At 40.9% G+C, this 27,081-nt stretch overlaps 1 protein-coding gene across 6 annotated transcripts in view; it reads left to right on the plus strand.

Moving 5' to 3' along the window:
- The window catches only part of PPARGC1A (PPARG coactivator 1 alpha), a 634,327-nt gene that overhangs the window by 515,019 nt on the left and 92,227 nt on the right, over positions 1–27,081 (plus strand). For 3 of the 6 annotated variants that reach the window (XM_087863911.1, XM_087863909.1, XM_087863908.1), the window contains one exon: positions 21,953–22,132. In XM_087863911.1, coding sequence (XP_087720037.1) covers positions 21,953–22,132 — 180 coding nt within the window. Of the gene's footprint in view, positions 1–16,563; positions 16,748–21,952; positions 22,133–27,081 lie in introns of those variants that run through there. The other 3 variants (XM_087863910.1, XM_087863912.1, XM_045771385.2) reach the window with 3 other exon arrangements.

Genomic DNA, 27,081 nt, shown 5'->3' on the forward strand with positions numbered 1-27,081 from the left:
GAGGTGGGTATCATCCCCCATTTTCTAAGTGGAAAACAAAGACTCATAGATATTAAGCAGCTCAACTGGTGGTATTGAGCTTGAGTTTATTCGCTGAGGTAGAGTATACTCAGAGTATGTTCGTGTTCCTGGTACTTTTAGCTGAGGCCATAGCCTCCACAGCCAATGTATTTATTCTGTGTCCCTCTAAGTTCTGAATCTGCTTTGGAGTGTTTGTTCCAAGCAGCATAATTTGCATACCTAGAAAAGGATCCTGAATGTGAATTTGGCTTGCTGCTTTTTTGGAAAGTGAATTTCTTTTTTCAAGAGTATTAACTCCGGACCAAAGGTATGCAACTTCCAAAACAACCAAAAAAAAAAACAACAAAAAAACAAAAAAAAAAAACCGAAAACAAAAAACAATAACAACAACAAAAAAACAATGACACAAAGCTTCCATTCCCACCCAATAATAAACAGTGTGGTTTTGATTTTTTAAATAAACAGTGTGGTAGTGTTGATGGCTATGAGAAGGTCAGAATTAATAATTGCATGGCTACCGCCTCAAATAGTCACAAGCCATCCCTGTTTGCCTTTGTTCTTCTAGGTTGCAGAAAGTATGAGGGTATCAGAGGAAGCAGCTGATTGTGGCTTTGTATTCTGGGCCATTTACTTTAGAAGCTGCCCTATTGAATGATGGCCCTTCAGTTGGCCAGATAAGCTGAATACTTTGGACCTCAGTTATACTTGTCTCAAGACCAGAGCCAAAAGGTTCTCAAGAACTATGTTTTTTGGAAATACATTTCATGGAGTTTATTTATATTTCTGAAATCAGAGGAGATTGGAAAACCACATATTTTAGCCCCACTTTCCAAAAACTTGTACCACAGTGAATTTTGAATGGCTGTAACTCATGTGATCTTTTCACATTTGCCCACACTTCCAAGCAAGGGCTATAAAATATATATTGGAAGTTGATTCAATTATTGGTGTCAAGAGTCAAGAGTTCAATAGAGTTAAAATCTATTTGTTGAGTTCTGGTCTAGAGTGAAATAAACATAATATATGTACTTCGTCACATAGACTTGCATGGACACACATCTGTAGCATGGAAAACATATCTTCGTAATACGGTTTGCCATGTGGTCTTAAGGTATGTTTTAATCTGGCCTTTATTTGCAATTGCCATCTTCAAAAGAATTTCATTTAGGGAAAGAAGTGGCTTTATATAAGGGCTTCTTCTCCTCTGGGAGTGTTCTTCAATGATCTGAATCAGACACCCCAAGTTAACTTTAGAGATTGGTCTACAAAGAAAGGTGCTTTCTTTTAAATGATACGCCAGATCACATTCAAAGACACTTGTGGTTTGGCTTCTTTTGACCAGAGCAGGGTGCCATGTATTGGTTGTGTTCCTGTTTGAGTCATGCCTTTTCTTAATTTCCCTTGTTTTGACTAGATGCTTGTGGTGTTTTTACTTTCCATCAGAACGTGAAGCTATGGTTCCCTTCTGATTTGTGGGGAGACTCCTAGATGTCAAAGTCACCAGATCATTGGGCTCAAACAAAAATTTTGGAAGTCAGACAACGGGACCTTCCCATCCCATGTCTCCCCCAGACCAACTTTTTGTCTTTGGAAAAGTTACTTAATCTCTCGAGGCTTCAGCGAGCGGAGCCCTCGAGTCGGAGGAGCATCATGGGAGTACTGGCTCCTACTGGCAGTGCAAGAAGGAAATGAGATATTGTACATAGCCGCTCTGCACAGTGGTTGCCACACAGTGAATATTCACCAAATGCTGGATATCATTTCTTTATTGCTATCGTGCTTTATTGCTAGCTCAAGTAGCTCTGAACTGTGATGTTTAGAGGATTAGAGAAGACCCTGTTGTTTGAAAGTTGGAGGAGGATGGGGAAAGCAGGAGTACCTTGCCTCATTTCTCATGCTTCAGACTTGTTTATTACAGTGGCAGGTTGCCATGGAAACTTTCCGGATTAAGATGGCATTATTGAGTTAAGCATTCAACGAACACCTCAGGAAAGGAAAGCTATAGCATGTGGGCTCACCGTAAGTAGTTTTCAAGCGAGAGGGTAATTTGGGGGTGAAGAGGGGATGGCAGTTGCTGACTTGCTCGTCTCCCAGAGCTTCCTGAATTCTCGCCGAGTATTGTGATCCCGGGTTGAAACTGTGAGCATCACCCTGCGTTTGCCCCTTTGTGGACCATTCCCGAAGTCGTCCAGCAGTTATAAGCCAGAATTTCGAAATGGGAAGCCGCTCTTTACGTGGCAGGGAGTGTGGCTTTTCAAAATAGATTCTGAAGTCGAAAAGAACTCCGAGTGTTTTTTGAGAAGGGCTGACCTCCTTTCATGCCACTTACTGTGAATTAAAGCTGTGAGGGAGAACCAGTTTGGGCATGCGGTGCGGCCCGGAGAGCCGCCGCTGCCAGGGAACGAGATTTGTGTTTCTAAGGAGATACAACAAAAAGGAGAATGCTTTAAGAGCCAGCGGCTGTCAGAGTGTAAAAGTATCTACGTTCAGAAAGGGAAATAGAAGTTGAATTAAGTAATTTTATACACACGTTACAGGGTGCCCTTCTGCGAGTAATTCTTAAATGCAAAAGCAAATAGTTGTGGCCACAGAGGGCTTAGTACATCTCAGCTGATTTTAGTTCTCAGACTTAAACTGGATCTGGTTGGTATGGACCTGCTCTGTGCATGTGATTTTTAAGATGATCTGACTCTCGTCTGTCATTTCTTTGGGTTGTATTAGTAACAGGGGACAAAGGGTGACATATCCCAGCAGAGGGTTGGGCAGTCACTTGACAATCTATTTGGAACCCGTGAGAGGAGGAGAAAGTTGTACCAACTGGGGCAGCAAACAGTATCTTCGATGCCAGCTGCAGCCCGTTTGCAAATGCACTGTCCGTTATTAGTGTAGAAGAATGTCCTGAATGGGTTCATTGGATAAAGTCTCATCACAGGACAGAAATCACAGGGAGAGTGCACCAAGGAAAAATTACAGTACAGCTATATTTACTTAGTGTCTCTGCAACAGGGTTTTATTTTCCACAGTTGGAAAGGGAACCACCTGTCTCTACTGCTGATGTCAGAGAGCTCCCTCGAGACACAGGGCTGTTGGAAAGCACATGATACTGTATATATTTGCTCTTACGTCCATATCTGGCTCAGATTGGGTTTCAGATTTGTGCCCTATTGTGGAGTTCATTGAGCAGTGAGTCCGAGATGCCCTCCCACGTCACCATGCCCTTGTGAATTAAAAAGTAGCTCGTGCAAGCCCCCGTCGCGAGTGTTCCCTCGGCTTGCGATGCAAGTATTTACACTGCAGTAAAATGAATGACATGCGTCTCGGGGTTATCAGCTATGGATTCAGATTTGAAAGTGAGTATCAAGAGGCATTATATCTGCACCTAGAAGCCAATATGCTGCTGGTGTTTGGGCTTTTGTTTTATTTCTCTTGATCAGGAATTAAAAAAAATATATATGTGTATATCAGGTTTGGAGGTTTTATGTGTAGAATGCTAAAGAGACCAAAAAAAAACCCCCCCAAGAAAACAGAATAGTATGTGCTTTTTTCTTTTTTGCTGGTAGCATGTCAGTATGGAGAAATTGTTGTAGAGTGAATGAAATGCTTAATGCCTAATTTGGAAAGACTGGTTATTATGACCATGCATTTCAAAGGACCTATTGCATTGTTACTATTTAATTTTTTTTTTTTCAAAAAGTTGTACAATCGTTGTTCTAGCTCTTTGTGCTGGGGGGAGATGAAGCCTTTTAAATAGTGTTCCCTAAGGAAATGCGAGGGCCACTGCAATGCACAACTCCAGGGGGCACCGTTTATGTCACAGTGAGGACTCATGCTTGAACTATCCCACTGACTATATGTCCAATCCCAGAAAATATGATGCTATCAACATTACTCAAACATTACATAAAAATAGAATTGTTACCAACAATTGCAGAAGGCTTGCTATTAGTGAAATTGTTCATTATTTTAATAGTGCCATGCATCTCAATTCGAATATCTTTACCAACTTGCAAATTATATGGCTGTTACACAAAATAGGTGGAAAACGGAGTCTCAGAGAGTGTAAATTACATTCTTGGGCCACATCAAATCAATGTCCTATTAGGGATAAGAACCAGAGTTCTTAATTCCCAGCTTTTCCTTGATGCACACCTTCAATTAAATTAATATTTGAAATGATGCTTGGTATCTTTTCTCAAATCCTAAAAATAGAGTAAATAGGATGGGCTAAGACCCCTTGGTTCATCTAATCTTTCCCCCAGTGTAGGATTTTCCTCCGAACCATTAAAAGTGTTATAATATATGATTGATATTAATTAGTTTTCTGTAAAGTACTGCACTCCTTAACATGAACTGAACTAGAAATAAATATATTACCATGAATTAAGATTTTATTAGTTGCGAAGAAGAATTGGATGAAGGCACCTATGTGAAATCCTAAGTACAGGCGTCAAATTGAATTAATGCCAGCACTGCCTTGAGATTAATTTGAGTACTGAATAAGAAATAGTATACCATAACATAACTGTGTTTACTGAATCATTTTTGGCATCAAAAACTAAAGCTACATTACAGATGCAACAACAGGCTTTTCTCCCTTGGAAGAGAGAGGCGGGTGCATTTTGTAATTAAAGTGGATGTTACCCTCTGAAAAATGCCTCTAGTCTCCAGGAAGAAAACTGTCTTCTTGAGAACATTGCATCTCAGTGTATATCTCAGCCTTTGCATACTTTCTGTTGCTCTGGACTTCCCCTGCATCCTATGAGGATTTTATAATATGATCAGCTCTATTTTCTACCCTCCCCCAGTCCAGAGTACTGGGTAGACCTCACTTTATAAATTTGCATCTCATTATTATGTATATGTTTTGGAGAATTGTGGAAAGTGTTGAAAAGATGTATGGGGTTGCCTCAGGGATGTTCTAGAAGGGATTCCTGATTATGTAGGGAGGATGGATTATACAGCATATAATAGCGGTGCAAGCAGAAGGCTGTAAAGCTCCAGTGAGCCCTCTTCACAGCCTGCGATGTGAGGGGCGCCCCCTAGAGTTGTGCACTTCTGTGACGCTGCTCTCCTACCCCAGATTTATTGCAAAATTCCCTGATGCTGTAATTCGCTGATTTTATTTACACGTACAGTATCACTTACTTGAGGGAAGGTGCAAAACTTGAGACCAGGGCTGTCAAATGGGACGTTTCTGCACCTTATATATGCAATTTTGAATTTTCTAGTAGCCACATTAAGAAAAAAGTAAATTTAATTTTACTAATATCTTTCATTTTCCCCAACACATCCAAAATATCATATTAACATATAGCCAATAGAAATAATAATTTTCCATTTGATTTTTCGTGCTAACACATTTAGAAATGTTATGCATAGTTTACATTTATAGCACATCTTAATTTTGACTAGATATATTTCAGGTGCTTCGCAGCCGTATGTGGGCAGTGGCTACTGGATTGGGCAGCACAGTTAATTTATATGCCAACTTTTTGGCATTTGGTCACACAGAAAAATGACTTGCAAGAAAAAAAATCCTTACATATCTAAGAGAAAATATAACATATCCTTTATGTCATTTTATCAATTTAAAAATGATTATATGATTGATCACTTGTTTTCGGGAAGAGTCTGAATTCTAACACCATTTAGTGGAGAGGTCACTGGTGGCAAAATTGACTTGCTATTGAATTATTTTGCTCCTGTGCCTTTGTTTTCCGGTCTTCCCCCATAGATATCATCATTTTAAAACACGATTTGATACTTTGTGTCTCTTCTCACCTTTGCAAACCCCTGGTATCTTGTCAGTTTCCATGCACCATATGGATGTCTTGTTTCTTAACAGAGACTTCACAGACTTTTGGCTCAAATAACTTTGGTGGCCAGCACAATGGAAACAAACACTGTTTCCTGCACTTGCTGCTTCTGGTCTCTTTGGGGGTAGAGCCAGGTCAGGACCAGTATGAGGCTGGTTTTACTTTTCTTCAGGTAAACAGAGAAACCAGCAGACACTTGGCATCCCTACAACTGAGGTGGCGATTCTGTGTGCACTCTCATGGAAAGTCAGCTTAATGTAAGACTTCAAAAGAAAGTGCTCTCTCTGCTTTGTTTCTAGACTTTTTGTTTTGTTTTGTTTTGTTTAGATGAGGAAGTCAGGCAAAGAGCAAAGTTATGCATCTACCGTAATGTGGCTTGATGTTAAATTGAGTTTGAAGTATTCGTATGTGACTATAAGGTGTCATCATTGGGTACTTATTATATGTTAAGCGCTGGGTTCATAGACATCTCATTTAACCCTAACACCAACCATGAAAAATAGGTATTTATATTGCCGTTTTCATTGTTGAGAATATGAGGTCAGGTCGTTGAGCTACCTCACCTGGGATCACATAGATAGCCCCTAAGTGGCAGATCCGTGCTGACTGACCCCCAAGATCTTGTTCTCTGAGAATGGGACCATGTTTTCAAACCAAGTCAGCGATACCTTTCAATGATGAGTTTTGTACCAAAGGCAAAATACTACAGTTTTAGAGTTGGAGGTTTCCCTCACTTGATTTATTTAAGAAATACATTGAGAGATTGCCTAATCCTATCCCATCTTTTGACAGAAAATATATCTAGAAAGCTGAAGGGGCTTTGTCCAAGGGCAGGCAAACACACTTGGACATCAGACCACTTGATTCCTACTCCACTGTGGTTTGTCTATGTAGGTTAATGGTTCTTTTGAGAAGATAAGTTGAACATTTAGAATTTTTTTTTAACAGAAAGGTAGCCTTCTTTGGAACTTTGTATTATTAGAGGAAGACTCCTTTTTCTTTCTTCTTTATATGTTTTAGACTTTTTATTGAAGAATAATACAAATACTGAAAAAGTGCGTGTATCCTAGGTGTTCAGCTTTATGAATTTTCACTAACTGAACTTACCCGGGGAACCAGCACTGACAGCAAGAAATAAACCATAACTAGCTTTCTGGAGCCCCTTCACACAGCCCATGTCCCCAGCTCCCCACCATTACCAAAGGCAACATCTATTCAGACTTCCAGATGCATAAATCAGTCACATCTGATTCTGTACTTATTTACATAGAACAGGATAAGGTAGGCACTCTTTTTTTTTGGCGTGTCTGGCTTCTTTTGCTTCACGTTATGTTTCTGGGGACTTATCTATATTTTGATGTGTCCTAGAAGTTCATTCATTCTCATTGATGTACTTGGCTATACTTGGAAGGCTAAGAGCCCCCACAACCTTAATATTGTAAGTGGAATTAATAAAGGTATTGAACATTGATAGCATTTCAGTTGCTTTTCTCCAGAACATCATCATCCATAGTTTCATTTGATTCGATCTAAAACACAATAACAAATAATAAGTCTAAATAAGTACACAAATAAAAACAGTCCATAAATCTAAATAATGAATCCAAAACACAGCAGCAGAGCACTCTCGTCCTGGGTTTTTATGCGCTCATCAACATAGGGTAATATCATGGAGAGGACAGAGGGCACAGTCTGCAAATACCCGCGGGAGAGCGCCGAGCTGGAGTTCCCACTAAGTTGCTTCGCACGGCTGTGCAGACGGTTAGGCGTGGCCTATTTTTAGGTGCCCTACGTGGAAGTGGATCCACTAAGATGGAGGGTGGAAAGTTAACACCTTAGGAGCTGTCAGAGATTTTTGCTTGGAAAAGAGGCAGGAAAAGAATCTTTTCTGATCATCTGCGTGGGGCAGAGTCCAACCTGGTCTCCTTAAAGCATAATAAGGCTTTTGACCTGTTAAAAGGGGAAACGCTTGCAAACTGCCTTTTGGAGATTATTTCCCAGGCACACAAATCAAGCTTTCTCCTGTTAGTTTTCTTGCCGTTTCTCTCCTGTGGGTGTAGGGACGCGTGAAGTACGGCATGCTGGTGAATTCTCTGCGGACGCCCAGCCTTGCAGGAAAATAGCGTGGTTTATCGAGGCTTTGTTCTTCCTCAGGTTTATTATTTACCTGGTCTTACTTTGCTTGCTCCCTGGTCACCAGGGTTCTCTTCAAATGTCCTATTAGGGAATTTAGCGTGTCTGCGGCTACTCAGCCCTAAAGGAAAATCTCCAGCTGGGAGGCATTAGATGGCTCTGAAGCACAGATCTTCCACCTCCTGCTAAGTTGGGTTGTATGTGCAAAGAAAACAGCTGACCAGGAGACTTTATTAACTCCCAATGAGACAGCAACTACCCTGCGATACAGCCTTGGTTCAGTACATCTGCTAATAATGCCATGATAACATATTTTAGGCACATGACCTTTTCTCCCTCCACACCCTGCAGTAATATCTCAGGTGATTTCCTCCAAATTAAAAAAGGGGTAAGGTCTCCTTTGACCAATGTAATGAGGTTTTCATTTGGGGAGGGAGGAGGGAAGGGGGGAAAAGGGAGGACGGGGAGGGGGAAGTGTTCTGGTTTGAGGAGGCAGAAGGATTACTTTAAACTCGTATTTCCTTAGATGCTGGAGACCTTATTCCTACATACAAAACCCTAAGTTCAGGATCCCTCCTCTCTTCTAAATTTTCTCTCTCCTGGTAACATCTTTTCTTACCTGTAGTAAAACCAAAGCACTTGTTAGTGGGTTAAATTGCATCTATAGGCAGGCATAAGTAAACAGTTACTGTCACACCAGTTTCATTTTTATTGTACAAGTAGGGACTTGGTCTCACACACATGACTCGTGCCTCTTCATAGAATTCATGATAAACAAGATGGAAACTTGCTGTTTCTCTGGGGCCACTGCTGGGCTTTGTAAGAAACTCAGGTCTGTAGAAGCCGGTTTTCTCGTAGTCAGTATGAGTGAAAGTGGTATAGTTTCTAAGTTCTCCTGTATTCCTTTCCTGGAATGGTTAGGAAGTTAAATATCCATGTAGCAAGGGAAGTGACGAAGCTGTGCTCTTTCAGCAAAGTTGAGCACAGTGACTTTTCTTGCATAGCCTTCCTGAGTCCAGTATGTGTGTGCAATGAAACATTTGGATTTGCTCTGTGCAAAGAGGTCTTCCCAAGTTACCTGTCTTCGTCAAGGCAGACGTATCATTGCAGTTGAAAGGTGGCAGGGATCCGAGATGTAGTTGAATCTGGCCATCTTCTTTGACAGATAAGGAAACTGAGGCTCAGATCCATGAAGTGAACTGCCCGAAGCTTAACTGTGGGCTAGTGACATAGCTGAATGAGGGCCCATGTTCTTTTCACCATCCTTTTCCTTCCGTTTTGAGCTAAATCAAGAGCCACAAAGTCCCTCTACTTCTCATATAGACTTAGCCACATGTAATCACTTTTTTTTTAATTTTGTTTTTATTTGAGTATATCTGACATACAAATGTTACATTAGTTTCAGGTGTACGACATAGTAATTCAACAAGTTTAAATATTATGCTATGCTCACCACAGGCATGGCTACCATCTGTCACCGTAAAAGGCTATTACAGCACCATCGACTATATTCCTTTTGCTGTGCCTTTTATTCCCGTGACTATAAATCTCATGAACTTGGCCTTGGAGCCAGCCTCATTACCCCTTTTCTCACGAAAATTCTAAATCGTCAAAATAATGATCACCCAAGTGTAGGAAGAGTGATTTGCAGAAAAGGCCCATGAAACTGTGCAAACACTAACTCCAAGGGGCTAACGGTAAGGTTCTCATTCCTGTGGAGATAGTGAGCTTTCCTGGGGAAAGAGCAATAGTCAACCTCCCCAGGATATTTGGAGGGTCTAGAACGAGCTTCCTGCCCCAACAGGGCAGGCACACAGTGACTGCGTATTTAGGACCATGTCTCACAAGTTCACTTGCAAGTCACTGGTTTGCAACTTGGACGACATTTTGCTCACCCCGTCCATTTAGGTTGTCTCAGGAAGAAGTCACGTCTACAACAACTCTTCCCTTACCTTCCAGGACTGCCCCTTCCAGCTCCCTAGGTGCGAAACTCTCTTCCTGAGAAATCTGCTTCATGGAGGAGTCACACCATTCTGAAAACATTTATTTTTCTTTTTCTTGGTATGAGCCTCTGACTTCTGATAGATGCCGTCAAGGAAGAAAAAAATATGTCTAACAGATAGACGCATTTGTATATGTCACTGACATCCCCTTTACCCTACCAAGGAGAATTACGTTTCTGAACCGAAAGTTTATTTAACTTAATTGATGAAATTTCAGATTGAGAAACAAAGTGAAGGTGCTAAGGGCGTCTGGATGTCAGAGAGTTGGGGCCCCGTGAGGTAAGCGAATAAGAGTTGAGAGCTCTCTTTACCCTATAGTTCAGGGCTCAGAGGCTTTTTCCAAGCGCCAAGGAGTGGCTTCTCCCAGTTGCTCATGAGGTTGACTCCTGAGTGGAGTGTCGGTTACACTTGGTGTGATAGACAGAAATGGCTTCCTTTTAAACATGTGATGAATATTTGAGACTTATATTTGATGTCAGGGCTATTTCTATTTGCTACATTTCCTGTTCGTTAAGAAGGCATAGCTGTAAGCCTGAATCTCTTTCTTTGAAAAAGGAATAGTTTCATTTTAATTTTGAATATAGAACTTATACATGTTTATCACAGAAAATTTAAAAATTACAGAAAGACATACACACACACACACACACAAAGAAATTGAAAAAGAACTTACAATGTCATCAGCCACTGGTTAACACCTTGGTACGTGTTCTCCTGGTGCTCCTTCCTCTTTTCTTTTTGAGTGTATATGTTAATATGTAAATTGTTGTGATTATAGTTTTTTCAAACATTATTTTAAATCTTAATGTATTTTGAACATTTTCTCATTTGCCATTAAATGTATTTTGCAACAGTTTTTAATGTTAGCATTGAATATACATATATATAATGAATATATATATAAATATATGAATGAATGTCTATATATAGTGCTGTATAATTTAACTAGACGATTACTGTTGGATATTCACCCTGCTTTCAAGTTCTCAGTGATATAAATAACGTAACATTGGCTCTCCTCACACCAAAAATCTTTGCACACATCCCCCCCTGGTGTGTCCTTAAGATGAATTTCTAGAAGTAGAATTTGTGGGTTTCTGGAGATGCCCATTTTTAATATTTCTGATACATATTGCCTACTTGTCCTCTAGAAAAATTTGTACCCATTTATAATCCTACCAGTAGTATCTGACATCTACTTTTGATTGAGCTGCTAAATGTGGAGGTCAGTCTTAGAAATGTTCTTCTTGGTTAAGAAAGTTTTCTCAAAAATCCTGTGTGCAGTGGGGCAAGCAAATATAAAGTAAGATTTTATGTAAGTCATTACAAAATTTAGCTTAGGCCTTAAGCTAATTGCTTTTTTTAAGATGGGAATTTATTTCCTGTCAACATCCCCACATTTTTAGGATATATATTAGCTCTGCTAGAATTAAATTCAAATATTAAAACACTGGAAAGATCTACAGCAGAAACAAAAGCAAAATCACCAAACCTTTCCAAGGCTTGTCTGATGGGATTTAAAAAAAGAAGAGGAAGAAAAAAGACAGAAACAAACAAACAAACAAAAACAAAAACCACACTTCACTTATTTAATTCTTCCAATTTGAGACTAGTTGAGAAATACAATTTACTTCCCTAAAATCAAGAAAAGTTAAGCTCATTAGGACCCAAGCTCTAGAAAAAAGTACCAGGGGGGAACTGTTGGACTAACAAATATTTTTTCTTCAATTTAATAATTTGCATGCCCAGTTTTCCCTGGCCCTCACTAAGTTTCTTAGGGATTAAAAGAATCTTCCTGAGTGAACTGTTGTGTTAGTGAAGCTCAGGAGCACTTTAAATTCTTAAATAGTATCAAATTTAATAAAATAGGATGTGCTTTATTTTCATTTTCAGTAAAAAAAAAAATGCTAAATAATCCTATTGCGTATTTCTTGTTTATATAATCAATAACTCACTGCATTATAGATGAATTAACCTGAAATAATTAAGGTAAATGAAAATGTCTGTCGAGGCACAAATACGGCAGAATTAAATAGACAAAAGCAGATTTTCACTATCCTTTTATTCTCTCTTATCTGTGGACCTAATAAGCATACTTTTTGCTTTAGTTTAGATCAGTCCAACTGACTGCAGTTCACATTAATTTTCACATTATTTTTTGTTCTAATGTGAAAAATGGAGAGAGCGGATTTTGAGGTCTTTGTTAAAATATAGGCTGACTCATTTGCATCGAGCTGTTGTGCAGAAGGTTTTATTGGGGATAAAAGGTGTGTTGCTGAGGTTGTCTATCACCTTCAGTTTATTTGGGGAAAAAAATAAATAAATGAACGCAAGGAGGCATTAAAGCTGTCCACTGACTTTCTTCTATTTGTTTCCCCAAAGGTGCTTTGTTCACGTTGACATTATTGTGGCAGTTTTGTGCAAAATAAGACTTGATTTGAAAGTGTTTATGGGCTAGAGGTCTCTGATATACCCTGCCCTGCCACCAACTTTTGTGCCCTGCACGGCCTAAGCTTCAGACATGTCCCGGAGGCTCAGAGCCTGTGCTCAGGAGCTGATTTGGGGTATCAGAAGCAATTAGTCCCTCTAGGAATTAAAAGCAAGCAATTGAATGCCTGTTAGCAATGATTAACTTTAAAAATATTAACAATTCTGGGCAGATCCCTTTCCTTTCTGGAAGAGTGCTCTAGGCAGGCAGTATTCCCAGGAATGTTGGTTTCCAGCTAGGTAGACACTGTCTTGGATCTAAAGTTCTGCAGGGGTCTTTGCTGTGCTTTTGATTTGGGAATGAATATTTTTCTATGTATGAAACTTAATTTTTCCTAGAAGGGTTTTCAGAGATCTATATGCCCTTTTCAGCCGCTACCTAAACCCTTGGCTTAAAAAACAAAAAATCAAAAAAAAAAAAAAAAAGTTTTCTCAGTTATAAAATGAGTACACAGATAATCTTTATTGAGTTGTTTTGAGGACCAAAATTGATTGAAATTTGCTATAGAAAATGTTGATCTTAATGTCGAGCTCATGTAAGCCTGTTATGTATGTTTTCTTCTCCATTTTTCTTTCTGTACAAGTTCAGCGTTAAATTTGTCTTTATATGTCTATTTAAGTTTATAAAAACAAATGGGCAAAGGCATTTATACTAGCAGCTCTTCACTTCTGAGTTCTTACCTATATGCAATAATGACATCAGAGCAAATTGTCTTTGCTGTTGTCTGCTGGGGGCTTTGAGTTTGATTGTGTGTGTGTGTGTGTGTGTGTGTGTGTGTGTGTTTATTTATTTATTTTTAAGTGGCAATTATCTGAAATAGAGAGAGTGGCAAAAGCCTGCAGTTTGGGACAGCAGTGGGGAAATGTTGCATAGTTCATCAAATGTTTTTGTTATAGAGTGGAATTATCCTCTTGAAGGTGTATTTTCTCCTTTGTTATCAACTGAAGCTAGATCTCTTGCCTTGACTAATGTTGGAGTCTTGGGAAACGTTAACAGAACTAGTGGGGGGAGAAATTCCATTGAGGATGGAATCTAGGCTCTGTGAAGATATGGAACATTATGGGCACTCAACAGATGTTAATAAATACCTCTTTCTATTGTTGGGACAAAGGGGGTTGATTTGGGTGTGAATTGTAATGGTTAGTGAAAGGACCTTGTACTTAAAAAGGGTGTGTTTTAAGGGGAAGAGGAATCTGGATATTGAGCAAAGTAGCATTGTTTTTTCATATCAAAATTTTCTTTGTTTTTAAGGGCTGTCATCCCCCTAAAATTGTCAGCTCCCTTGTGTCCATGTCATATGCCTTCTTGGCAGGCCTTGCAATACGTTGCTGTGGACACAGTAAGATTTCAATAGGTCCTTGTTGATTGAAACCAAACATTTGGAAATCTTAGAGGCAGAGTTGACGAAGAGGTACGAGGAGGGCTGCAGGGAGAGAGGAAGAGAAAAAACAGTCAAGGCAGAGAGAGAATTAAATATAGAAACCTCCTGGGAAGCCAGAAAAGAGCAAGGTTGGTGAGCAACTAACAATTTACGTTCTCCTGAGAAAAGAAAAAAACTGGACAGGAGAGAATTTTTAATCTGAAGAGCTAATTAACCAAATTATAAGACCTCAAAAATATCCCTCTTGTTAGAGTTGTAATTTTGAGACTTAACAAAAAAAATGGTGGAAGTTACTCTAATTCGTCCCAAGAACCTATTTAAACTTTAAATCGTACAGTAACAGAAATTTGAGGGGAAAAATGCAGTATGTTGTAGTTTATAAATCATTTCGGTGTTTTGACTTCTAACTAACCCTCTTTGTGATGGTGAAGGGAAAAAAAATGTATAAAAAAACCACCTGTGGTTTCAGTGAATGTGCTGATTTGATTAAGAAAAAGTGGAATTAGGTGGCAAAAAGACCAATAAGAAAACTCCAACAACACCATGTTGAGGATGTTAAAATATCAAAAACAATTAATACAAAATGTTCCAGTGTAAAGAACTTCTCCAAAATGTGTGAACATGATCTAAAAATATATATATTTATCAATATCCTATATATAAAAATATTTTTTATAAGTATATAAATACATATTATAAATATATACATAATGGATGCCTAGCATTCAATGAACACAATTAAGAGTATCAGAGAAAAGTCACCACAGGGATCACCTGATAATAATTAGTAAACATCAACTCTTCTTGGTCAAGTGACCAATATTATTTCACAGTTGACTGCGTTGAGGGCTGAGCCCGTAACCTTTGCCCTGAATTTTAATAATTTACTGTAGTTTTACATTAAATCGGAATATAATTGGGAAGAAAATTAGTGTTTCTTTGTGGGGAGTGCAGAGTAATGCCACTAATTGCATGTATAAAAGCCTTCCCGAGGTTGTATTTTCCTGTTCTTTCTTGATTTAGAAAATTAAAACTACAGTAATTTTCCGCTATTTGTAAGAGGGAAAAGTGTGCCAGTGAAATGTGTTCAGCTAACTTAAAATGTCAAAGCTTTGGGCCATCTTTTTATGTCCAGTAATGACAAACTGTCAATTTCATCACATGGTTTAGAAATTTACTGGCAACTTGTTGCAGATATCAGAGTCGAAAAGCACCTTATAACACATGTGGTCTGAAAGAAGAAACAGTCTGATTTTTGTTTGATTTTCCTTCCTTTCACTTTAATATTTGAGCAACTTTACATCTAAAATGTGTTAGAGAGCAAATCACCATTTCTTTTTTCTTTAGAAAGAGATGGACAAGAGAACACATTAAATTAACCTTAGTAGAAGAGGAGATTAAATTAATAGTGCTTTAAAATTATTTTTAGATACCTGGGGGATTTTTTTCAGAGAAGTTATTATCAAGTAAAAGAATTGAGCTGAGCTGATTTTTAAAAGTATATTGGGTTTAAAATTTTTTGAAAAACATATATATTCACAAATATATCTGCCGTGTGTGCCTCTCCCTGGAACCTGGAAGGGTTAAATCAGACCACTGTGGTGTTATGGGAAGTGTTTTTCGGTGACATCTAGTACCTTGAGTTTGTTATGTATTCAATATGTATGTTATCATAAAACAGTGCACCTGCGTTAGCCTTCATTGTCTCAGGGTAGAAGCTGGGAAATAAGAAAAAAAAATTAAAAAGCTCCAGAAAGGAATATTTCTGCTACTAGCATGTCAGTATTTTTCCCTTACTCCACGGACATTCTTGGTCTCAAATGCAAACTGCACAACCCAGACACTAGGGTTGGAATCCAGTGTTTATTCAAAAAGGCACCCTAAGGCAGCTGGAGTGGGAACGCTACATGTATGAAAAAAGGCAGCCGGGAAACTCAGCTGATCTGGGTACAGCAGCAGCAACTGTATTTACTAACACTTGTTTTCTGGGAGCCTATGAAAGAAATGGAAATAATTAGAAGGAACCTTGAAAGGGTGGTATTTTGTTCCTTGTTTTCCTTATAAGGAGCAAAGCAAATTGCAGTAACACTTAGGGAGCCGGTATTCCCTACTGCCACAGGGACAGCCGATTTCTGGGGGGAGGAGTTTGTTTATACCTTAACAAATACAGACTGTTTTGTTGATTAAATAGCAAAAAAAAAAAAAAAAAAAAAAAAAAAGCTTGCCCCATTCTCTGCTTTCAAACACTTCCCCCAATTAGAAAATGTCTCATAAAAATGCATCGTGTGATAAGCTCTTGCTTTAGTCCCAAACCGAGCTAGAGTCCACTGGAGGTCTTAGAATTTGAATCCTGAGGGAGTACACGTTTTTAGTGAAGAGTATAGTTACTCTGTCATGAAACAGGCAGCTTTGCCACTTGCTTGTTTTGGAAGGAAAATAAATTAAAAAAAGATTGCAGGGGATTTTAGTTATTATATGGCCAGGGCTCCGTTTAGAGTCTGTGGCATTCAAAGCTGGCTTTAATCACAGCATGATGCTTGAAGCTTCCAAAAGTCCAAGTGTTTCCTTTCTTTCTTCTTTCCGTTTTTTTTTTTTTTCAAGCGTTACTTCACTGAGGCAGAGGGCTGCCTTTGAGTGACGTCACGAGTTTGAGCAGCAAGCTGCACAGGAGAAGGGAGGCTGGGTGAGTGACAGCCCAGCCTACTTTTTAATAGCTTTGTCATGTGACTGGGGACTGTAGTAAGACAGGTGCCTTCAGTTCACTCTCAGTAAGGGGCTGGTTGCCTGCATGAGTGTGTGCTCTGTGTCACTGTGGATTGGAGTTGAAAAAGCTTGACTGGCGTCATTCAGGAGCTGGATGGCGTGGGACATGTGCAACCAGGACTCTGTATGGAGTGACATCGAGGTGAGCTGGGGCTGGGCTGGGCATTGCAGCCAGGAGCTTCCCTCCCTCCCGATGCATTGATTCCTGTAAGGGGGGAAGGGCTTGGACAAGGAGAAGAGGCAGAGAAGTAGCCGGGCAGGAGCTTTTGGAAGGGAATCTCAATCTTATCTTAACTCCAATAAGTTTGCTATTTTAAGGTGGCTCTGAGATCCCTTGAGCAAATCAAAGCTTAGCTGCTGTCACCCATATCTGTTGCAGTTGGAAACTCTTTCCATGTGCCTTTGGCTCTGTTTCTACTCATATGCAATATTTATGCTCTAAGATATTGATATGAATCAGAAGCTGAAGTCTTTCCAGTGGTGTTTAGTGGCCCGGTTGGAAAAATGCCATTTCTATTTATAATAAGATGAAGATAAAAATATTAAAATGGATGTGCTCAAATAGAGTCAGTTTTGACTCTAGTCCGGATTTTTTTTTTCTTTCCCCCCTCTCTCTCTCTGTTCATCAGACAGAGAACTCACAAAATCCTAAATAATCCTGCTAGGCTATTTTAGATTGCTTTCCCCACAGCACACAAAACAACGCAGCCGATTCCCTTAAAACACCTCTATGTGGTCGAAAGATTTGGTCAGCAAATAAAAAATACATCTCTGCCTTACCATGCAAGGTTTTCCATTAGCGTCGGTGGCAGGGACGCCAATGGTTAAATCTCTCTGTACCACGGAGAGCTGCCTGAAGCCGGAGAGAGGAGTTTATGCAGGGCTGTGTGTGGGGCTGCTCGCCGCTTGTGTAAAAATAGACGGCAATACATCAATTCCACAGTCTCTGCTGGCCACAATTCATACAGGGGGAGAAAAGCAAGCCGTTTCCTCATAATCTCTGGAGCCTACAGTGACTAACAGGGGGACGGAGGACCGCGGCGTGTTTGCATTCAGCACAATGGAATGTTCTCGGAAAGTTTGGGCAACTTGGGGAAAGAAGCTAAACTTTGTGTGGACCGCGATGAGATGGAGCCCAGTTGCATTGCACGGGGGATCGGAGCTGCTAACAATGACTCTGGCAGAGGACTGCTAGTGCTTCCTCTGGGTAGCTGGGGGCACGTAGGGTGAGGGGGAGGATCGAGTGCCACACGTGATTTGATTAAATAAGATGTCCATGTGGTGCAGTGATACACATCTAAAGTGAAAATAATTTGGCCAGGGCCATCTGCGAACGCATTTCTCCTATCTAGCGAGCCATGCCCTGCGTTCTTAACTCTTTACCGGATTTGCACATGTGGGCTCGGCTTGCCCTCTCCTGCCTTGGCAGATGTCCTTGCGGATCCTGATTGTCCTTATCTTGTCGTGATTTCTTGGTAAGGGGGAAGAGATCTGGATGATTCGTCTGTCCTGTCGCTCGTAGGAGTCAGGGTTGTAAGTGGCTCCAAAGTCCTAATTGTCTTGGAGTAGCTGGAGCGTCCTGGGGCTGGTTGTCTGGCTGGCGGTGTAGGACTCAGCTGCTATAGTTTCATTTTTCCATCATGTATTATCCTGATGCTGTTGGGAGTTGATATGGAAATATGGAGGATTTGTTTTAATCACTGGGATTCCTGCCGTCGTTTTCAAGGAAGCGTCAGAACCATTTAGAACAGTGGCCCTTTTATGTTTTTCTGAAGGAGGTGAGTTCCCGGGCTAAGCGTCCAGCCGTGGATTGAGTTGTCGGTCGGCTGAGACTGGCCAGTCGCCTCTCTGTTGCACTGTAGGCAGCTAGCTGCGAGAAGCCCTACCTTCGCGGCGGCAGCTCTGGGAATCGCCTCGGCCGGTCTAACATATTACGAGCAGCAGGTAGCAGAGACAGCTTTCATTTTTTGAATCATTAATGTTTGCTGTCATCCTAAAACGTATTATGCCCTTTTGCACATAATGACAGGACAGCACAGTGGTTAATAAAGGCCTGTATGGCTAGAGCTACTCAGTCTCCAGTGTTTCACAGTTTAATGAAGGTGATGTACAATAAGGTTACCAAGATGGATAGAGACAATTCACATGACACGCACTCCACTAAGACTGTCATTCTTTACTGCCCTCCGCCCTGCTCCCTATTCCCCGTCCTCACTAATTTTTTTCATGAGAAGTAGGAATTCTTTTTTCATTAATATAATTAATGTGGCCAAGTCCACTCTTTCTTCTCTCTCTCTTTAAAATTTACCATCAATGGCACAAAAACCTCCAAAAGGTTAATGGAGAATTATACTTAATTATGATGATTCATTATCATCAGTGCAGTTAAGCTAATTTATTGTCTGCTCCTTAACTAAGAGAAAAGTCTGTTGGGGTGAAAAAACGTACAATAATTAGCCTTTTGTGTTTAGTGACTGCTTTATCCTCTTAAATCTTATTATAAAATTAAGGCTACGGTTGGGAAATAGCTGTCATAGTTGCAAAGAGGCAGTAGAATGTGTCTCTAATTGCGATAAAGCACACCTGTTACAGATGTATAGGGAAGCAGTAAATATCAGCATGTCAGATGAGGACAGTTACAGGGCTCGGACTGTTAAGTCTGGCATCATCCAAAGGCCAAATATAAATTAATAACAGGAACACCTGCTACCACTAATGTGTTTTAGATTATCAGGATAATGCCACATGCAGAAACCCTGATTTTATTAGCATGTCAACATTGGCAAGAGCACATGCACATTTTCAACCATAACATAGGAGCAAAAATGAGAGGGAAAGAGAGGAAAGAAAAGAAGCGTGTGAATTACAGCCCAGCAAAATGCCAGAAATCGATCTGGTATTTTTAATGGTTTTCAAAAGTTTCTAAAAAATGCATGTTCCCGAAAGGGTGAAGGGTTTTGAACAAGCCATGCCTGGAGAAGGCAGCGAAGGAGAGAGACAGCAAGAAGTTGTTCACCAATCAGCAGGGCACTTCGGCATTCCAAAGCACGGCTCCTAAGTTATGCTCTCCATGACAGGAACTAAGGCCAGACAGAGAGCTCCTGTGTTTTCTACCTTCGTTTAATTTTTTGTTGCTGTTTTCGTGGTTTATGCTTTTCTGGTTAAGGACTATCCCTCAATGAAATCCTGGTGGGTTTGGCACCATTGAAAAAGTTATCTCTGGTCTCTGGATTGATCTTGTTGTGGAAGAGTTAACGTTGTGTGTTTGTCCTCGGAGGATAAGCAATGTGGGCATGTATGGAGCCTGAGAAGTGTTACACCCATGACAAAATGGGAACATTGTACCAGAACAAAATCTTCTCCCCAGCCTGCCCCCCCTCCCCCGCTTACTTATAAACCTAGTCAAGTATACCGATCTGCAACTTTGGGCTACCTCGGATAATAAAAACGGAATGACCAATAAAATGATAAGGAAAGAGTTTAGGTGGAGCGGATTGCCCTTTATTTTTGGCATTAGTTCTGTGCCCGCAGTTCGGGATCCCACGGGGGCCTGGCGGTCTTAGGGAAGAATCACAGTCATCTTCAGGCTGCTCGCAGCCTCCCCTTACCAACTGCTGACTCCATTACCCAGTACCTACTTCTCAGTGTGGTGCTTATGATCGTGCTGCTGCATATGACCCGTGTAATGTAGCCTGCCAGGGATGACAGGGGTGTTCGAGAAAAAAATCTGCATAAAACTTATTTTATTCAAAACCTAAATGTCAAGCGGGATCTTCAGCTTCGTGCCCAACTGCTGCCTGGATGTGAGCAACTCCACAGCATCCCTCCTGACCTTGGAAGGTAGGGCCGTGAGGGCGCCACTTCCGAGTGTGTGCCTGCTGATTTAGACACCTTGGCTTGCAGGTGGCTAAGTCCTGCAGCTCCGGCATCCCCAGACCTCTGCAGTAGGAAACTTCCGCAGGGTTCTTCACAGTACGCAGTGAGGAAATCAGCCGTCAGATGGCCAGTTTGAGGTTAGAAGACTACCTCTTCGATCAAGTGGTCCACTTTTTTTTCACAGTGTGTCCCACAGCGTGGGACAACTGAAAGGCCACCTACTCCACGCAAGGAAGTGAAAGGCTATTCTGACCTGAGATAGGCTTGCTGACAAGCAGCCCAGCCATAGTGTGGGCTATATTAAACCTCTCCATAGATTGAAGTCGTGTGAAAACTCCAAAGCAAAAGAGTTCTTCTGAATTCACTTAGAGCATAGTTTAGGAATATATATGGGGCGCCTGGGTGGCTCAGTCGTTGGGCATCTGCCTTTGGCTCAGGACGTGATCCCAGGGTTCTGGGATCGAGCCCCACGTTGGGCTCCCTGCTCTGCTGGGAGCCTGCTTCTTCCTCTCCCACTCCCCCTGCTTGTGTTCCCTCTCTCACTGGCTGTCTCTCTCTCTGTCAAATAAATAAATAAAATCTTTAAAAAAAAAAAAAAGGAATACATAAATGATGAAAAAAATATAATTGTGGGGTGCTGTAGTAGTTTTCCTGCGTAGATGTCAGGCAATCCAAATCGTACATCTGTACACACACACACACACACACACACACCCCAACACACATGACTTCCAACTTAAACATAGTAAAAGATGTTAACGATCATATAGAAAAAGTTAGGACTTTTGTCCCTATCTCAAGGTACTTGGTTTTGACCTGTTCGAAATGATGTGCTAAAACTCATGAAAAGTCAAATTGAGAGTAAAAGATTAAAATAACAATTCAAGAGAACCATAGATAAATTAAAGGGCTTGCATCATTTTTTGCTAAAGGAATTAGTGGATTATAATGGTTAAAGGGGCAAAAATGGGTAAAGTTTTCCTGGTAGAGTTCTTAATACTTTTGTATTTCATTTAGTTTATTTTGTTTCTCTTATGTGTGATGGCAAATCCAAGGTAAAATCAAATTTGTATCTTTCCCTCAAGAGATTATACTCAGGGTAGAGTAAAATTTTGCATATGGTTAACCGGAAAACATCTTGAAACTCATTAAGTGTTCACCATCAAAAAGGTACAAATTCAGGAGATTTCTAACTGGAAGAATCAGAGAGAGCTCCAGGGACACATGGCACTTACCATGAATCCGGAGGCAGAATTTTATATGGAATAGGTCAGGCACAGGATCCTTTAAGAGCAAAGTAAGTCAAGGAATTTAGGATTTTTTTTTTTTTTTTTTCTGGTGACTAAAACCCTGGAAACCAGCTTTGGTGGTGTGGTTGAATTAACCAGGCTTAATTCCTATCACATGCTATTGCAGTATAATAAATTCCTGCAGTTAATGAAAGCTTTTTTTTCCCCCCTGCCTCCTACAGTGTGCTGCTCTGGTTGGTGAAGACCAGCCTCTTTGCCCAGATCTTCCTGAACTTGACCTTTCTGAACTAGACGTGAACGACTTGGATACAGACAGCTTTCTGGGCGGACTCAAGTGGTGCAGTGACCAATCAGAAATAATATCCAATCAGTACAACAATGAGCCTTCAAACATATTTGAGGTAAGGGTGTCCCTTGGTGAAAATTAATTTCTCATTAAACTTGGCTTGGGCCGCAATATGATTATTGGCCTGAAAGCATAACGGGTTCTTACTTTGCAGTCATCAAAAGACTTTTTATCACAGGCAGGCACTTCCGATTGTGTGGGAAAACAATGTTTGCAAAATAAATGGATTTTGTTGTTTTGAGAATTAAGGGGCTAAGGGCCCCCAACAGAGTGCATTAAACTGTGTTGGAATACTAAGGGGGTTGTGAAAGAATTAGTGACAGAGAAGAACAAAAGTCTAAACCTGTTTATTCCTGTCTATTTCCCACAGAAAAGGGCCTAATGTAAATTAATGTGAAATGTTAAAGACTGCGTTGTTTTTTTTATCCAAGAGATCAGACGTCTACCTTTATTTGCATCACAAAGTGAGCAGTTACTCTTATTGTTATTTTGTGATCATATCTCTGATTTCTCTCTGTCATAGAAACTTCTAAATCCAGCTACTCTAATATTTACTTATAAATTAGTAAAAATTCGCTTACCTTTCAATAGTGAAAATTACCTCCCAGGCTCCAGACTCTTATTATAAGCCTACCCTATAATAAGGAATGTTAATCTACTCCTATTAAAGTGTTACTTTGAAAAAAGAAGTTCTTTCTCACAAGAGCAGCACTCGTTTACTTGAAAATAAATGGTTTCTTGTAGGGACAGACATTGAGCGCTCTGGCACACAAGTTGAATAAAGATCGTCCAATCAACCACTTTCCAATATCACAGCCACCCACACCTCCATCATCATCTGACTTCTTCTCCCTAGTATGTGCCAGGCTCCATGCAAAGCACCTGAAGTGTATTTTTTAATCCCACCAGCAGAGACATTTCTTAAACCTCAGTGTATTTGGTTGAAATCTGGAGTCATTAAGAAAGCCAATTTTACAATATTTATTGAGTTTTTCCAGCACCCAGCACATAAAAGGCACTGAATAAATTATTGAGTCATTAAGAAAACCAATTTTACAATATTTACTGGGGTTTTTCAGCACCCAGCACACAGAAGGTGTTGAATAAATGTGTGTTGACTAAAGAGTGAATAGTGACTATGGTAGTATTAATAACAGTAATCATTAATGATAACAACAGTGGCCAACACTTGGAGACCCCCGTGCTCTATAGGTTTCTTCTCACATCTCCCTCAAAACAGCCTATTTTTCAGGTGCCCTGAGGGTCATTCCCACTTTGCCTACGCAGACACCAAGTCTCAGAGAGGTCAAGTGATTTTCCCCAAGGCGCACAGTTGACCAATAAAGATCAGGGAATTGAACCCCAAAAGGATCCGACTTCCCAGTCTCTATCACTGATAGAAAATAGAGTAACAGTGAGGTTGGGTGACAACCATCCTTTGCAAAGACGTATCAAGCTGCTGCTTTGCTGAATATATTTAAAAATAGAACAGACTCGTTCCTTTCAGTGTTGGTTGGTTGGTTGACATGGAAGCAGGGATCGCCGGCGGGGCTGGGGGGTGGGGGCGTGGTGAGTAGCTGGGGTGGCTGTAGGTTCTGGCCAAGGCGAAGATTTTCTAAGATGTCTGAACAGAGTCTTAGAAGAGCATTCAAGGCGATGGAGTCAGGGCTGCGGAGAAGACGCCCTGAAGGTCTGTGGTTAGTTACACTTCCCAGGCTTCTCAGCCGGGTCTTAGAAAGTTCATGTGAGGACTTGGCTAGTTAGAACTGGTAAATTGAACATTCCTCATTCAGTACACTTGTCAGGCGACAGGCCCGTTTTAAGTCATGCTGCATTAAATAAACAGTACTTTAAAAAATGTTCATCTCTATGGACCTCTTATCTAAAAATCGGCTATTCCCTGTTGGGTGAATGCCATGCATTTTGCAAATGACGGCTAGGGAATTACTAATAGACATGGGGGGTGGGGCATGAGCGAGTCAGTGCCTCTCTGGTGGGCTAGTTTCAAAAATTCCCTTCTCTACGACCTCGTGTCCCCATGTTCCGTGTTGTGGCATCTGCGTGGGGCACTTCTCATTTACACCTTTAGGAGACTTGGTTCACCAACTGGTTATATATAGATGCTTTGATCTATGCAAAGACACCCCTTTTGCTTCCCTGTATAACTTTCTACCACTGATAGAATTGTTTTCAATGCTCTCAAACACAAGGTTCATTTAATTTAATTTCTCATTAGCTCATTTTAAACCAGTGACTCTCAACTCAGAGCCGTTTTGCCCCCCAAGGGACGTTTAGCAGCGTCTGGGGATAGGTTTGAGTTTTAGGACTGAAGGCAAGAGGCTGCTGCTGGCGTTTCGTGGGTGGAGACGAGGGTTGTTGCTCACTGTCCCACAGGGCACGGGACAGCTTCCCACAGCAAAGAACTATTTGGCCCTAAAATGACAGTAGCGCTGAGGTTGCGAACCCTTAAAAAAAAGAAAGAAGTCACTGAAATTCCCTTTTATGAAACACCTAAGATGAACTGGTCAGCTTTCAGAGAGAAGATACAGTACCGTTAAGAGACTGGATATGAAGAATCAGAAGCCACCTAAAATTATGGAGATTCCCAGGGCCCTGGGACTGAGATGTCAGGAATTCTCTTAGTGACAGCGAAAGTGACCGTTTAGATAACCTGTAACAGTTTTCTCTGATGTCACAAAACTCACTCTTCTTTGTCTGTGCAAAGAGTAAGGCCATATGTGGCAACACTGTGACACAGGCTGCCTTCCCCAGCATTTGCATACAGCCAAGATGCCTCTACTCTTTGCCCTCTAGCGTTAAACTCAGACATCTCTGCTCTAACAGGGAAAAAAAATGTGTGTGTGGAGCATAGGTGGAATTTGCAAATCGTCTCTCCCTGCGAGGGAGGTCCAGAGGCAGGACGGTAACCCTTGATGGGCCACAGCTTTGCGGTGTTTCCTCCAAAGCTGCCTTTTCCCCAGAGCCCTTCCCGGAGCCTGTGCCTTTAAGCCTCTCCCCGTGGACTTTACCCGTGCTCACTTTCTTCCAGTTCTCAAAGCCCTGCCTCATCACATTTGTGAAGGCCTTGTACTTGAGCAAGCCAAACAGTCACGGTTTCCGCCACCCCGATCTGCCAATAACAAGCGTGATCTACCTCCGATTCCCAGAATAAAATGAGGCACCGAGCAGTTCAACACTTTCCCTGACTCAAGCAGCGCATCGATGACTCCCCTGGAAACTGGCCACAGGATTTCTGAATTCTAATCAAAGCAGAGAGGAAGGGGTATTTAGAGATACAGATAGGATATAGATAGTCTATGAAGAGTATAGCCAAATGTTAAAACCTTGGGAGTAAATGGAAATTTCTTCCTTTGGCCTCTTTCGTACATTTGAATCTAAGTTTAATTTTTATTTGACGTTATTATTTTTTTTAGGATTTATTTATTTATTTTAGAGAGAGCGTGCACAAGCAGGGGTAGGGGCCCAGAGAGAGGGAAAGAATCCAAAGCAGATTCCCTGCTGAGCACGGAGCCTGACGCCCCTGGGATCCAGGTCACGCCCTGAACCGAAATCAAGAGCCGGTCACTTTAAGTGACTGAGCCACCCAGGCGCCCCTCTTTTTATTTGACTTCAAAAGAAAAGAAGGACATAACTGAACGTCCCACTTTGGGAAAGAGTTAATTCCTCAGTGGGAGCAAGGGGGTGCCGAGACGCAGTTGTCCACATTGGTTGAGAAACTGGACACACAACCAACAGTCTCTGCTTGCAAAGCCAATGTTGGGTGTATAAATGCGGTGACCAGGTTTGATTCAGAAGCCACTTAGGAAAACAGGACGCAGGCTTTTATAGGGGCAGCGTCCAGCGAATCTGATCCGTGTGTCAGGAAAACAGGATGCTGTCTCTGGACCGGTTGGTAGCAAGATTTATATTTCAGAATATTGCAACATAACTTCCTTTCCTCGCTTGCCTTTGTGCATTGTTTGAAGAAGGAGAAGAAAGGAGTGCTTTTACAGCATGGCAGTATGTAAGGATGGGTGGCCCGGGATGAGCTTAAAGAGCACACTGGCCCTTCTTCTGGTCACCATGGGCCACCTTGTCCCTGCTTCATTCAAACATCTGCTTTCCATGCCTCCTTGACACTACTGAAGGAGCATCTTCCATTCCTTCGTCTGCTACATCTGAATACAGCCACTTGAGGTTCTTTAGAACATGGCAAGTGAGAGCGTAGTTGTCTCGAGGTCATGACTCATAATATGTTCTGAAGCCTGCCTTTGCTAAGGGGGGGAGAAGGGCCCACAGCTGCAGCCAACATTCATGTCCGCTGATCACGGGGATGCTCAGGAAGGTCTGATACTGTGGACTTTTGTGGGAGACAAGGCGCAGGGTGGTTTCCCGTTGTCTATAAGGTGTGCTGTCATGCCAACAAGGGAGTGGTGGTTGGAAGCTTTCAAGAATACCTGGTTATTCTGAGGGGAATGCAAGTGATTTGATACTTCTTTTGACTTTTAATTGTAGTCTCATTTTTTTCTAAAATGGGCATATAGTATGTACTTATGAAAAAGTTTCAAAAACCTTGGCTATTCAAGTGACTGTGAGCATTTGGGGAGCAGGGCACTTGCTTGTCTTGTTCACTGAAGTTTTTCTAGATGTTTTGTTAGAAAACAACAGAAAGTAAGTACTCAAAAAATATTTGCAACAAAAGGAATAAATTGACCATCATATATTTAGTGATGGCGTGAATTGCATTAGGATATATATAATTACATATAAAGCACAAAGGATCTGTTTCCTAAAGAACCTTAAACCTAGTTTCGGAGGTCAAATGAAGAAATGTGAAACAATTAGCAAACAATGGAAGACTGCGTATACACGTGTACATATATAGAGGTTTATTAGCAATTAAAAATAATGTAACACTGTATATTCATGTGTATGTGTACATGTCTATTTATATACTCAGGGTTTATATATATATATCTATTAGCAAGTGCAAGACTGTGTGTA

This window comes from Ursus americanus, chromosome 8 (assembly GCF_024610735.1).
Source record: "Ursus americanus isolate L20-20 chromosome 8, mUrsAme1.1.p, whole genome shotgun sequence".
Lineage (NCBI taxonomy): Eukaryota > Metazoa > Chordata > Mammalia > Carnivora > Ursidae > Ursus > Ursus americanus.